Genomic DNA, 15,584 nt, shown 5'->3' on the forward strand with positions numbered 1-15,584 from the left:
TAACAAAAGCTACATTAAAAAAAGAAAAAAGAAATAGAAACCTCACAATAAATTGGCAATGTAGAAATTGATCAAAAGGAAAAGATTATTGTTACATTTTTGGATCGAGAAGTGGGAACTATATTTGCTTAGAGCCGAAACATCTATTCCTTACTGATGATACAAGAACAAAAAAAAAAAAAAAATTAGAATAATTATAATAGTTAAAAAAAAATCAAAAGTTATAATGGTACTTACATAATTTTACTTAATTTGCTCAAGAAGGCTCACTAAGATTATTATTTGTATCTATCAACGAAATAAAGAAGAAAAATTATTATTTTGTCTTAAAAATAATACACAATCCAATGCAAATCAATTACATACGATGAAGCAGACAAATTCTCTCTATTCAAAAGAAGTAAAACTTAATAGCTCTTAAAAGAAGGAAAATCTTATAGGTAACGTTATAGCTCAAGAAAGAAGAAGAAATTATTTATAGCTAATTACAAGAAATAATAAGTATGATGCAATGTTACAGAAATAATGAAGAGCCAACATTTAATTTGATCCCTTAAGGTAAATCCGTCGAGTTGATATCATTTTCAATTGGATTGAATGAAAAGAAATGGAAGGAACGGTGGAAAAATAAAGAAAATGAAAATACAATTGAGTTGAATGATGAAAAGAAGAAAATGAGAGAAAAATTAAGCCAAAATGCAGAATTCTTGGCCGAAGAATTATGTCAGGTCATTATACTGTAGACCACACTTGTGAAAATAGATAGGCACACACACTCTCTCTTTGCATTACTTCTTTCATGTATTCTAAACAAAGCCGCATTGCTATAAAAATAGCAATAAAGAGCGTATGTAGTTTAAACATTGAAAGATAATATACTGTAGGTGGTGACAGTAATTACACGCACGTGGAACGGTGCTTTTGGCCTTATAGTTGCAATTAAACTGTAGTTGCTTGCATTTAATAGTTAAGTATTGTATTTAAATGGGAAGAAAAAGGCAAAAATTGAGAAATTAGATAAATACATTTCTACGATTCTAGGGAGTGTCGCGTCGGCCGACCCTTTTTATATATATATATATATATATATATATATATATATATAGTATATATTCTCTTCCTAGAATATAGAACAATTTTGTCTGATGTAATTATTTCTCAATCTTTGTGTTGCCATCAGCAGAGATTTGCACAGTAATTTGCCAGATAAAAAGTGATTATAGATGTTTCTTACATAGCCTCATTATTGGAGAAGGGCTATAATTAGAGCTAGACATATACCACAATAACTAAGGATTTTTCTGCAGCTATGCTATTAATTTATGCATAATTAGGTCACCCTTTTTGGTGTCACACAGCTATACTAATAGCATCAATATTTTAAAAATAGTACTGTAAAAAATATTAGGATTTTTTTTTTTTTGCTTAATAAATATTAGGAGTAATATCAAGATGACCCTCTTTTATTTATACTCTGAACCATATAGTTTAAAATATTCTTACATGCATGTTGACTATTTTGCTCTTTATCATCAACATGTCTACTACATCATGATAATGTTTGGCAGTTATTAAATTTTAAAAACAATACGTTTTGGAGTAATGATAATAAGCTCAAGAAAAAGAGGAAATTAAAACGTGTAGCCGTCAGCCCTAGCTTCTATGGCCTATTCTAATTTCTATAATAAGTAAAATAGAATAGGAAGAAAGAACAAATGAAAAAAAAATGATTAAAAATGATTGAGACAGTACTGCAGTAGCATATTCAGAATTTAGAAATTGGATTCAGTGATACTTATCTAACTCCAATATACACTTGTTTTTCACACGCATATGTATATGGTCTGACACTGTCGAACACATTGTCATGTCTATTACGTACTGGAACTAGATCTAAGAGGGTATTAAATGTTGTGATCGTTACATCTAAAACTTTAAATCGTTAGATAGAACACACTTTTATTACTTAATGATATCTTCAACATTCACTTGTCGGCTGCCGTGCGGGCAAATTCTCTGTTTTTCGGCTAAATATGTGAAAATTCTTTTTTTTCTAATGGGTGATGGTAAGACTCGAATCTAGGACTTCTATGTGTTCTGATGATTGATATCGTGTACAATTGTGTGATGATCTCATCGATTTAAAAACTTAATCTGTTGAACAAAACACACTTCTATTTACTTAATTATATCTTTGACGGTATGGAAATGCAAAAATGAAACTTTGATGCTTAGGTGAGTGATAATAAATTTCAACAGTAAAACTGAGATAATAGAGCACCACACATATATAAAGTATATTGTAAAGCCAAGTTGGAGTTATGGATAAGGAACGAACCAAAGAATCTAAGGGACCCAAGTAGGGGTGTATAAAGTAAATCGACAAACCGTACCAAATCGTAAATCGAGAAAAATATCCGATTGGTGGTTTGGTTTGAATTAGTTTGGTGTTGAAAAAAAAATCGATCATAATTGATTTGGTTTAGTTTTAGCTAAAAAAAAAAAGTCAAACCGAACCAAACCAACCCGACATTACATTTATTCAATTTTTAAAATATTTTATACATAAATATATTTATTTGTAATGTGACTTATAAATATTTCATCAATTTTTTAGTAGTTTTTTGTCTATTATCATATTATTTCAAGCTTGAACTTAAAATTGTGAATGTCAAAAAGTTTTAAATCCCATGGATGTTAGTAACTCAAAATAAAGTCCAAACCAAAATCAACTCAACACCAATGCTAACAAAAGAAATTCAATTACTCTACCACTAGGAATGACAATAATATTGGATATCTATTCTTTAATTTTGCATAATTGGTTTAGAGAGTGAAAATACATAACTTAATTTTTTTCTTTTTGTCATGTAATTAATAGTACTTATTAGCCGTACATTTTTAGCATGACTAGTATTTTTAGATTATGACCATTTTCTTTATGACTTACCAATTAGCAATATTTATTTTAACGGATTTTGTTATCCTTTTTTTGTTGAATATTTTAATACAATGTCATCACTCTTCTCACATTTGAGTTATTTTCTTAAGAAACACCTTATTATATAGTTGTATCTCACTAAGACTAAAGAAATATTTGAATTAAAAGTTATATGTTTTGTATGAAGACTTTTTTGAAAAAAACCAAAAAAACCTGAGGTTGAAAAACGCGAGTTTTATTGATTTGGTTTGGCATATAAATTTAAAAATCCGATGCAATTGGTTTGGATTAATAGTTACAAAATTCGAACCAACCCGGTCCATGTACACCCCTAGACCCAAGTATATCTTCATGATATGTTACTAGCCTAGATCTGTCCTTTCTGATATTTGAAAAGGAATATCAACATGTACCAGATTGCAAAATGGATGTGATTCTTAGTGTCTTTTAAAATATATATTTGGACCACGAAATATAGGAAAAGATAGACCACTTGAAAACAATAATGCTAGTATATTCAAAGCTAAATCTTTGCTTGGGACCTCACAGAATATATTTGGAGAATTACACTTAACTGCCATACACAATTAACTTATTAAACACACAGAATTGAATGAAGTTCATGCCCAACGAGAAACATCTCTCGTGTCTCTAATTAAACACACAGGATTGAAGATCCCAATGTGTGTTAAACATGTAACTTCGTCTAGTGGCGAAACCAAAATTTTATACAAGGGATTAAAAAAATATGTGACCTAAAGCAATTTTGAATCCTTTTTGTCACTTTACTAGAAATTTTTCTCATGTCAAGGAGATTCAGCATCTTATGTATAGAAAACACTACTCCTTTTATCCTATTATTTACACGGTATAATTATTCAGCAAATGGAATTTTCAATTGAACCCCGTTCCTTCAAGCTAGCTCTGCCCTTGTTCGTTCCATGGCAGAGACACATTGGTCCAAGGTGTGGTCGAGTGAATCTCCTTTGTCAGAAAAAATATTTTTAAGTGAAATTATCATGGTAGCATATATATATATATATATATATGATCACTCCATTCATACGGCTAACAAGTTTTAGTTCATGTCTCACATTGTTTCTGTCTTATTTGTGTATTACACCAAAGCATTTTGAGGACCATTCTATATCACATGGAATTATGTTTTTTTTTTTCTTCTTCTTTTTTTGTTTCTTTCAGTTTTCCTCTCTTACTTGGTTGTTGGAACACTCCTCGCAATTCACATTGTTAGCCAAGACAGTGAACAGGGATGTGAAAATATGCAAGAACCAACCAAACACGAAAGCAATGAGTTCAACTGAATCCAGTATTTTCGACACAAAGATAGATATATATGTACAAATTACTAAAATTTTAACAAATAATTTATTTGAAATCAGTAACTCCAAATGTATGTTAAGTTTGACGCCAAAAACCTTAAATATTAAACTCATCAAGTTTAAATTTTGAACCTTTATTCTAAGATGCTTGACTAACTAGTCTTAAATGATTCTTGACTTGTATAACTTGAGACCCCATTCAAATTCACACTTACTGTTTTTTGGTTTTTTTTGCAATGTTTTCCCCTTCTGACAGATAGAGACAATGCAAGTGTGAACTACATGCTATGGGCTATGGCATTGCTCGTTATTCATGTGCCATGGACAATACTACATATACGAACTAATATAAGGAAAACTCCAAGTAAATTACACATAGTGAATTATTGGTCTCGATCTACTTTCGAGACGGATACAGGATTTAAGTTCTATGAGGTCGTTAGGTTCAAAATAATAGGTTATCCCGAGATTATATAATTCTGAGATTATAATTCCATCTCCTATAATGGAATAGATAATTTATATACGGTGTTAACTATAATCAATAACCAAATAGTGGATAAATGCAATCCCAAATTTAATAACCAGATGACCTCTGTGGAATTAAACTTTCAAGGTTCTTAACACTGAATTTATTGTTTTTTTTAAATTATGGAATTAAATATACTATTTGTTGCAATTTAGTAAATTTCTATACACAAATTTATGTTACGTGCCAAAAATACTGCGTTCAAATAAACCGGTGCTGTGAATTTGCCTCCGGATCTACTAATGGGATCTTAAACACGACACTTCAAAATTCCAGCCTAATAGTAATTGGACTAACGGTTCACTTATACTTGCTTGCTACAATTCTTGTACAAGACTAGATTTGCTGTTACTATGAGTTTGTTCTATAAGGGGTCGTTTGGTATGTTGGGCAGGTATAAATAGTTTTGAGATAAAAAATTAGCATTGTCTTATCTCTTGTTTGATTATTAATTAACCTTGGGATTAGTTATCCCTGTAAATGGTGAAATAATAGTACCAGGACTAGTTATCCCTGGATAAGACAATGAAAATGACTAAGATACTCATGAGATCCTTCATACCCTTTTTTTTTACTACATAAAGTGGAGGGTATTTTGTAAACAAACAACTTCTCCTTAGAAATTTTGTAATGAATGTTATTTTTAATAACAAACCAAAAAATCAATAGAAAATATCAGAATAATTAATATATCCCAGTATAATTAATCCAAGTATTATACTTTGGAATTGACTTTCACATTCATATGTTACCTCAAATCAGATACCAACAAACCTAGAAAAGGAGAAAGATCATGTTGATGTGTTTCCTTCAGCTTTACAGTACATATCCCTTCTCTGCGTTAACTGTTAATTTGCAGATTAGTTCTTTTTTTTTTTTTTTTCAAATGTAAAATGTCTATTTAATTGCTCCTCCAATTAAATAAAAAAATTCGTGAAGATTGCATAAGATATTGACTTGATAGTTTTAGAAATTACTTTTCATATGTGCATACCTAATTATGACTATATTGTTCCTTAATATTGGAAACAAAGACCAAGTAAACTGGAGACTCTTATATTCAACAAAAGTATAATGCTGAAAGTCTGAAACGCTGTTAACTAGCTATAGCAACAACCAAAAAAAAAAAAAAAAAAAAAAAAAATCTCATATCTAAGCATATATAGTCGAAATATAATAATAAGACGACACTATTTTTCTAAATAAACACATATATATATATATTAGTTTAATTAATAAGTTGATATTAATGGTGCAAAATTTTGTGTACGCCACTGCTGAAAGTATAATTAAATTTGTACATCAATCGTGAAATTTTACCGTGCCTTATCTTTTAGATTACTGATTCTATTTATTATGATAACTATGTATTTGTAATTAGAAATTTGTGTGGATTCAGGTCTTGTCTAGCGTGATCAGTGCACACACAATGTATAAACTCACTCCACATATCTTGTGTTTACCCCAATTTAATGAAAAATACATGATATATTTTTTCACATACCACTCTTATCACTATATTATAAGTAATTGACGTATTCTCACATTAATTTATAACTTAACCATCGTAAATTAGTATAGTCTGGTGCATATACTATGTCGATCAGGTTAAACTGATATCCAATATAATGGGTGTTAATTGATACCCTTTTGCTAAAAATCACAAATACTGTTTAGATAGGTTAATTTTTTATTTTATGTATATAGTATAATACTACGTGTTAAATTCTTTTCTTGATTTTTCGATAACTTACTTTTTTATATTTTGATTATTCTTAATGTAATTCAGGGCTCCACCACTGACACCATAAGTGGTTGGCTTGTGGAATCTTGAATTCTTGATTAATCATGCAATGACAATACAATGAACAGATGAAAGAGCTGAATATTTTCTTTGCCATGAGAAAGTTTCGTAGTAGAACATAAAGACAAAAGAGCAATAATCACACAAGTCTTGTCCTTTTGCAAAGATTTCTCCATCAATGTCTACTATTATTTTCTCAAGATCTAATCTTGTACTGCTACTATATCCAAGAATTTTTTATTTACTCTTTTGCATGCAAATATTATATTGTTATTTCCCCGCTATATATACAGTCATATCACTCTCTCTTCTCTTCACCAAAAATCACCTACTCCTAATTTCCTTCTTTGATCTTCTATTTCCCCCTATTTTAAAATGACTAAGCTTTTCTCGCATGGTCATAATTTCATTATTTTCTTCATTATCAGTAGTTTAATGTCCATTATAGGAAACTTAAGGCCTTGGAGTCCTTCTATTACTTATGAAATTCTATCCCTTAATATTTCATCTAAACTTAGTACAAATTCAGATGCCATTAAAGCATCTTCCAAAGATTTTGGAAAAATTGTTCAAGAAATATTCCCAGCTGCGGTTCTTCATCCTTCTTGTGTTAATGACATAATTGACCTCATTCAATTTTCCTGTGGACTTTCTGTCCCTTTTCATATAGCAGCCAGAGGTCATGGCCATTCCATTAGGGGACAAGCCATGGCACAAAATGGGGTTGTTGTGGAAATGAATTCTTTAACTAATAATAATAGTAATAATTCAAATAATGGAATTAGGGTTTCTAGGGATTCTTCTTTAGGGTTTTATGTGGATGTTGGAGGTGAGCAGTTATGGATTGATGTTCTTCATGCCACCCTCGAGCATGGCCTAGCACCTGTCTCGTGGACGGATTATTTGTACCTCACCGTTGGTGGTACTCTCTCTAATGCCGGAATTAGTGGCCAAACTTTCCGACATGGTCCTCAAATCAGTAATATTCATGAATTGGATGTTATTACAGGTAAATTTTACTAAGCACATTATTGTAAAAGGATGTGCCTAGTATCCCTTGATAGGTTGTGATCTCTGCTTTTCCACCTGGAAGATCTTGTAGGTAAGATTTCACCATATATTACTAGATGTGTCACCAAAAACTTGACTTATTATTTGGAAGTGGTAGGTTGGTACTTGTTACTATATTTGATATACGAAAAAGGCTCAAATATGCCATCGAACTATCGGAAATGGCTCATTTATGCCACTCGTCAATAGTTTGGCTCATTTATGCCATCGAACTATTGAAAATGGCTCATTTATGCCACTCATCAATAGTTTGGCTCATTTATGCAGCCCTCGTTATCAAAATGACTCATTCATGCCAATTTTTCATCAACGCCGGTTTTATAATACCATATATGACATGTGGCCTCCAACTAGATTATGGTTGTGGGTGGGTCGGGTGTATGACTCGGTTTTTTTTATTAATTTGGATTTAAAATTAGAATGATTTGATTAAACGATGTAGACCCCTATTATTAATTCAACCCAATTTTAAATCCCAAATTAATAAAAAATTCGAGCAATACACCCGACCCACCCACAACCATAATCTAGTTGGAGGCCACATGTCATATATGGTATTATAAAACCGGCGTTGATGAAAAATTGACATGGATGAGTCATTTTGGTAACGACGATGGTATAAATGAGTCAAACTATTGATGAGTGACATAAATGAGTCATTTCCAATAGTTCGATGTGTAAATGAGCCAAACTATTGACTAGTGGCATAAATGAGCCATTTCCAATAGTTCGATGGCATATTTGAGCCTTTTCCGTTTGATATATATCAGTGCATGACCGACATACTAGTTTATAATTTCCTTAAATATTCACGCAATTAGAGATACACTTTAGTATTTTTGTTGCATGATAACATAATGAAATGATTGTACCTAATTTTTTCTATCTCATGTTTGGTTTCAGGTAAAGGGGAATTTGTGACTTGCTCCAAACACATGAATTCAGAGCTATTTTTTGCAGTTTTAGGAGGTTTGGGACAGTTTGGAATAATAACCAGGGCAAGAATTGTCTTGGATAAAGCACCGACAAGAGTGAGTATGTACTCTTAATTAATATATGTATATATAGTCTAATTTGTGATAGCACAGTAAGCGGTTGTTTGGTTCTAAAAAAGGCTCTCCCAAGATTATAACCGGGACAGATAATTCACCTTCTATATGAGATATAGATAATCTTATGATTTTGGTATAAATTTTATCCAAGTTTTAGCTAATACCCACAACCAAATACCGAGCAAGTTTAAGCCCAAAATTTATATTGGGATAACCCGTAATCCCTGTAACTAAACAGCCCCTAGTGGATTACCATTTTTACCAATTTATGTTTATTGTAGTGATTTGCCTGTAACTACTTTATAAGTGATCTGATTTTTTTGCAGATCCATAATGATTTTTGTTTTATTTTCTTGTAGGTGAAATGGATGAGAATGTTGTATGATGATTTCTCAAAATTCACAAAAGATCAAGAACATCTTATTTCAATTGATGGATTGGACTATGTTGAAGGCTCACTAATTATGGAACAAAGCCCAGTAAATAACTGGAGATCTTCATTTTTCTCACCTTCCAATCAGACCAAAATTGGTAGCTTATTATCCCAAAATGGAATTATCTATTGCATAGAAATGGTCAAGTACTATGATGATCACACTGCTAATACTATTGATGAGGTATATACCATGCATTTACTATTGCAATTGTACTGAACAAAGAAAGTCTTAAACTTCAATGTGATTTTGACCATTATATTTTGCCTATTCACCTATTTTTACCCTTAATGAGATGTTATATCGCCACACAAATATTTATATCTTGTTTTGAATCACAAGTCAAAAAAATTACTTTCTTTTTTCAATGACGTGTCCGGTCAAAGTACATCACATAAATATATCGGCACAGAGGGAGTAGTATTTGTATGTATTGATTTTGACACTATCAATGTATATTAACCGATTATAACATGTTATTTACTCTATATATATATATATATATATATATATATATATATTACTATGTTAAAACACTAGACACTAGATTTACTCTTATTTTTTGTTTTGTGCAGGAATTGAAGAAGTTGGTAAAAGGGTTAAACTATTTGCCTGGATTTATGTTCAAGAAAGATGCCACTTATGTGGATTTTTTGAATAGAGTAAGAAGTGGGGAACTAGAGCTGCAATCAAAAGGAATGTGGGATGTTCCTCATCCATGGCTCAATCTGTTTGTACCAAAGTCATCTATCATGGATTTCAATGCTGCTGTTTTTGTGGACATTATACTCAGACAAAACAGGCCAACTGGACCAATCCTTGTATACCCAACAAGCAGGAAAAAGTACTCCTAAAAACTTTCTTTCCATTATCTTTTGATTCTTTTCCGCTCCAACACCCCCCCCCCCCCGCCCCGGGGGCAAACCTCCCCTCCCTTTCTCTTATTATAAATATAGAGATAATGAGTTAAATATAGAGTTTAATTTATATATACATGTAGTATTAAATAAAAGTTACAATATCAAATTATATTTATTTATCTCTTATTTTCAAGATTACAAATTTCGCTCTTTATGAAAGTTTGTTTTTAGAATCTCTCGTGTGACCTGATAATAGAAAAATGCTTTACGTTGTTGATGTATATAAATTAAAAATATATATTAATAATTTTTTCTATGGATTTTAAGTTATATACATGTCAGTGTAAAATAATTTACACAATCAGGTCAGGTTTACCTATTGTTGTAGGTTAGCGGTCTTATTTTCAAGAAGGGGCGGAGTTAGAATATAGCTTATGAGTTCGGCAAAATTCAATAGATATGGTTAAAATCTTGTGTTTGTTATATATATATATATATATATATATATATATATATATATATATATATATATATATATATATATATAATTTACTAACTTAGAATCTAGTAACTTAAAAATAAGCTTCAAATTATGGCTTCACCTTTTCTTTCTATAATTTTTTTTTTTACACTGACAGTGTGTATAACTTCAAATGCAGATGGGATGAGAGAATGTCAGCAGTGATACCAGAGGAGGAGACATTTTACTGTGTAGGGCTATTGCATTCTTCAAGTGGATGTGATGAATGCAAGATTTTGGATGCTCAAAATGATGAAATATTGAACTTCTGTGACAAAGCTGGCCTCAACATTAAGCAGTATCTTCCACATTACAAAACAAAGGAAGATTGGATAAAACATTTTGGGAAAAAGTGGAACACTTTTCAACAAAGAAAAAATCAGTTTGATCCAAAGATGATTCTATCACCTGGACAAAGAATTTTTAATTAGTTTTAATTAGTTCTTCACCAATAATGTAGTAGGATAAGCATAGGTGTGGTGGGCAATGTGCTTAATTAGTTGTATTGTGCTATAATGATATTAAAATACAATAAAAGTTTTTATTGTTTTAGTTGATTTCGTTTGTGGTACATTAATTGAAAGATAAAGTATAATGATGCAATGTTTTCTAGTTAATTATGATATATCAGTCTTTAGCATCAAAAAGAAAAGAAAAGATGAATTAAATAAAAATCAAAATTTCTTTCGTAAGCCACATGGCTCAGTTCCTTCATGAGAAGTAACTCCAACCTTCCTTAGCATATTCTCCTAAATTGTCAAATCTTCTTTATGTGTACGACTATATTGGTTACCCTCCCTCCAAGTATATTCGACATGACCTTGTTTGCTTCCAGCAAATATTTTTAAAATCTTCAATTTTAGTACTAAGAAGGTAATATTGTATATCCTTCTCTTTATAAGCTTGACCGCACACGAGCAGTCTGTTTTCATTTTCAGTTCTTTAAAGAAAAAATATATCATTTTTCCTCTAAACTTGACCGCACAACTCATTTTAACAACTAAACTTAACTTATAATTATATACCCCCTGATCTAGTATGAAGTGAAATTAATATTATCTCCTATACTGACGTGGCAAAAAAAATAATATCAAAGCGCGTAAATATTTAAAAAAGTGACACGTCAGAATCTATTTAATTTCTTTTTATTACATTTTCCTTTCACTTTTTTCCACTTCCATCGTCTCTTTCCAATCTTCCTTCTACCACTTTTTTCCACTTCCATCGTCAGAATCTAAAAAAGTGATATCCCCACCATTTGCTTCTACCATTTGCTCTTCTATTCCCTTTGCTTCACCAACAAATTTTTCTTACAAAAACACAGTGTAAGAAGGAGGACAATATTCTTCTCTCCATAACTTCTTAAATCATGATTTTCTTCATTCTTTTTGCACTGCTCAGCAGAAAGGAAATATATTCCCCCCCCCCCCCCCCCCCCACAACAAAAAAAAAAGGTTGGATGATCAAAGAAGAAGCATTCTGTTGGGTCATGCTTGTCGATAGAGAGAGAGAGTGTGTTTGACTGATGCAAAGGAGAGGGAACAAATTTGGGCATTTGGGGAATACTAAGTTCATTTTTTGGAGAAAAATCTCCAAACCGAGTTTCATTTTTTTGTTTTTGGAGCAAAATCTCCTTCCATCTGGGGTTGATTTGGCGAAAATTGTCATAATTGTTGAGTGATTTAGTTTGATTTTTGTTGATTTTTCTGGATTTTTGGAGTTCCATGGTTGTTGATGGAAGAAGAAAAGTAGCAATTGTTGTTGATGGAAGAAGAAAGGTGGAGAAAGAATAAGAAAAGAAGAGAGAGAGAGAAAGTAGGAGCAGGAGGAAGAGAAAGAGAAAAGAGAGACTATCTGACGTGTTAATGATGTGTCGTTGAGTGGCGATGAGAGAGAACTTCCAACCATGAAGATTTTGGATTGACCAAAATGGTATTTAATAAACTTGAAAGTTGTTTAGGGGTAAAGAAATGTATGTTAAGTTAAATTGCTAAAGTGAGTTGTGCGGTCAAGTTTAGGGGGGAAAATGATGTCTTTTCGCTTCTTTAAATGCCATCTTTTTTGTTAGTTTTAGCTCTTGATTGATACACTATAGTTCTGCGGCAAGACTTGAAATAGATTTAAACTTACCAGAGTATCTCAGCATCTCTTTTTCTTGATATTTTTACAAAAATTCATTTAAAATCAGCATGTCCAATTTGAGTCTTGACAATGTAATCAATATTCACTTAATTAATTTTTCTGCACAAAGGGGAGACTAATGTCACGTCCTTAGCCTTCAACTAAGCGCACGTGCGGCACTTGACAACTCGCTCACGTTCTTGCATAACTTGCTCACGATCTTGCTATGCCAAAATACAATAAAAGTTTTTAAGATCGTTTTAGGAATAGTAATTGAGAAAGACAAGAGAAATTAATTGAAGGAAGCTTTTTATTATAAAAGACTGATTGATTTTCTTGATGGTTTTAACAAATGAATACCCTCCTATTTATACTACTCAAAAGGACTAATATGTAAATAATAATTATTATACAAGTCCCCATATATTTACTAATAAGCCCCTATTCTAGAAATCTCTACACAACTAAGTATTAATTTCTTTCCACGCAAATCCACATGAAATTCTAGTTCTTCATGAAATCTCCCTATAACTCTAGAATAATCTTCCCATAATATCCACTCTTCCTAAATGTGGCAAATATATGTGCCAAGTTCTTTATGTGGCATGATGACATATTGGTTCTCCTCCCTCCCCGAATATACCGCGGCGCACCGTTGTGAATGACCTTGTCTTTAAACTTCCACAAGTCTTTTTACGATCTTCAATTTTTCCAACATATGTACTAAGAAGGTTTTGCCCTTGTTTCCCCCCCCCCCCTCGGCCTATTGATAACTTCAATCTCCCCATCGTGTGAGGCGGTGATGGTAATCGATGCATGACTTGACCCTTTCCTGCTCATGCTCCAACTCAATCTTGTGATCTTCACGCCCAAGAGGCAAGCTCTTAGTAGCTCTTCGGAAATACCATCTTTGTTTTTAGTTTTAAATTATCTATCCAAGGCGGCTTGTTTTGGGTACCATTATCTTCCTTCAAACTTGTAATGGTTGCCACGAATGTCTTTTTCTTGAGCCCCTCGACATGATATAAAGTCTTAGCATCTCTTTTTGCGAAATAGTCACCGTAGGCACCGTAATTCATGACCAAGAGACGTTAGAGGTAGGGATCGATCATCACATGGCAATGTCTAAAGTCTTGAAAACAATGTCAAAGATATCACTTAATTTGTCGTTTTTTCAATGCACAAAGGGACACTAAGCTTACTAATTTGACTTGTTTGGATTATAAGCAATCTTGACTAGGGATGGTCAAAATTATGAGTCGCCCCGGTCTAGCATACACGAGCTAATGTGTTATGCATCCACGTCGGTTTTTATTATCATTGGTTTGACTATCTTTTTCAATCACATTTCGTCCCCAATTTGCGATTCTCTTTGTTTGCGTACAAAACTTGCCATCACAGCGCTAATGCTCTTCGTGTCGGGGCTATTTTTGACGCGATTGTCCTCCGCATTTAGTAGCATCCCTCTTCTCCATTCGGCGCCTTCTCATTATATGACGACCAACTTGACTTGCGTCGATCGAACTCATTTTTCTTGGAGTATTGTTTTTTTTTTTTGATCTCCCCACCTTTGGCATCGCTACCCCTTGACTCATTGCCTTGGCTTTTTAGTGCTTGTCATGCTCGAAGTCCATCAAAGACTCGCCCTCCACTATGGCTTGGTCTATGTACATGACGGCGTTGCAACCCCCTCCCAATTTTGCAACCCGTCCATAAAGTGAAACAACAAGTCATCACTAGTGAGGTCAATTTGAAGAAAAATTGAACTATATATAGTCGCGGATGCTCCCCGTTATTATCTCTAAGTTTGCGCCTTGCCTCGCACAAAACATTACTATATATCGTTTTGAATATCCCACGTGTTGATTGTGCGTTTCACATCGACGACCTTTGAGTCCACCATAGCATGGCGCTCTTGACAACACGACGGTGTTGATCTTTCCTTCGTCTCTCACTTTGCCATGCCCGAAATAGTTCTCCAAGTGCCAAAGAAAGTTCTCCATCTATAACCCCTTTGAACATGAAGAAATTGGTCGATCTTAACAAAACATTGAAAAATATTATTTTAAGTGCCACTATCTTTGCCTTCATGGCATCGATAGTACTCAACGCCTCCACGAGTCCGCACTCTAAGCAAGGTTTTTTAATAAATACGCCCCTCCAAGTCATTTAGGATTTTTCAATTTTTATGCAAGAGTATGCCCCAGAATGTTGGATTCCACCTTGAAACGTTGCAAATATGTCGATGGCGTCCATCCCCACATTAACCTTCATAACCCATGAATAGTTTACCGAGCGGATTGTCCTTGAAAGGCCCTCCAAAAGGATGGTTCTAAAATGTAAATTTGGCACAACCTCCGGCGCACCGTGGCTTTGTAGGCGCATTCCTCTTTGTTATGATTCTTCTATGCTGTAAAGCAACATCCTGGGATGACGTTGGCTGAAAAATTTCTCCGTCGTCAATTCCCTAGTCGTAACCTTTTACCACGTTGTCACGTCCCCTTTTGGTTTGACAACTTTCTTTTTTTTCTTGCTCACGATCTTTCTTTTTGTTTACACTCAAGATCGAATATATAATTGAGAAAGACAAGAGAATTTGCTGGCCATTATAAAAGACTTGATTTTTTGCTTTGGTTTTTACAAATGAATGACCCTGTTTTCACCTGGGACTAATTACGTAAATAATAATTATTATACAAGTCCCTACATATTTACTAATAAATTCAAAATCTCTACACAACTGTATATAATACCATGAAATTTAGTTTTCAAACCTCCCTATAACTCTTCTTCCCATAATATCTACTCTTCCTCTTATGTAATCATCCCACATGGCAAATATATGTGCCAAGTGGCACCTATGTGGCATGATGACATGGTGGGTCCTCACACTAAGCTACTAATTTGACTTG

The 15,584-nt window shown here is 32.8% G+C and overlaps 1 protein-coding gene across 1 annotated transcript; it reads left to right on the top strand.

Moving 5' to 3' along the window:
• Nucleotides 1-6,913: 6,913 nt before the first annotated feature.
• LOC132030919 (cytokinin dehydrogenase 3-like) lies at nucleotides 6,914-11,391 on the top strand. The gene is made up of 5 exons (XM_059420715.1): nucleotides 6,914-7,623; nucleotides 8,589-8,716; nucleotides 9,097-9,354; nucleotides 9,747-10,015; nucleotides 10,691-11,391. Exons 1-5 carry the CDS (start codon nucleotides 6,990-6,992, stop codon nucleotides 10,980-10,982), a joined length of 1,581 nt encoding a protein of 526 aa, XP_059276698.1. The 5' UTR covers nucleotides 6,914-6,989; the 3' UTR covers nucleotides 10,983-11,391.
• The last annotated feature ends 4,193 nt before the right edge of the window (nucleotides 11,392-15,584 follow it).

This window comes from Lycium ferocissimum, chromosome 9, assembly GCF_029784015.1.
Source record: "Lycium ferocissimum isolate CSIRO_LF1 chromosome 9, AGI_CSIRO_Lferr_CH_V1, whole genome shotgun sequence".
NCBI lineage: Eukaryota > Viridiplantae > Streptophyta > Magnoliopsida > Solanales > Solanaceae > Lycium > Lycium ferocissimum.

Bases quoted from the DNA above. Each gene is read 5' to 3' on its own strand.
- LOC132030919 (XM_059420715.1), top strand. From the start codon at position 6,990: ATGACTAAGCTTTTCTCGCATGGTCATAATTTCATTATTTTCTTCATT. The intron at 8,717-9,096 runs GTGAGTATGTAC...ATTTTCTTGTAG, and splicing joins TGGATAAAGCACCGACAAGA to GTGAAATGGATGAGAATGTT. The intron at 10,016-10,690 runs GTACTCCTAAAA...CTTCAAATGCAG, and splicing joins TACCCAACAAGCAGGAAAAA to ATGGGATGAGAGAATGTCAG.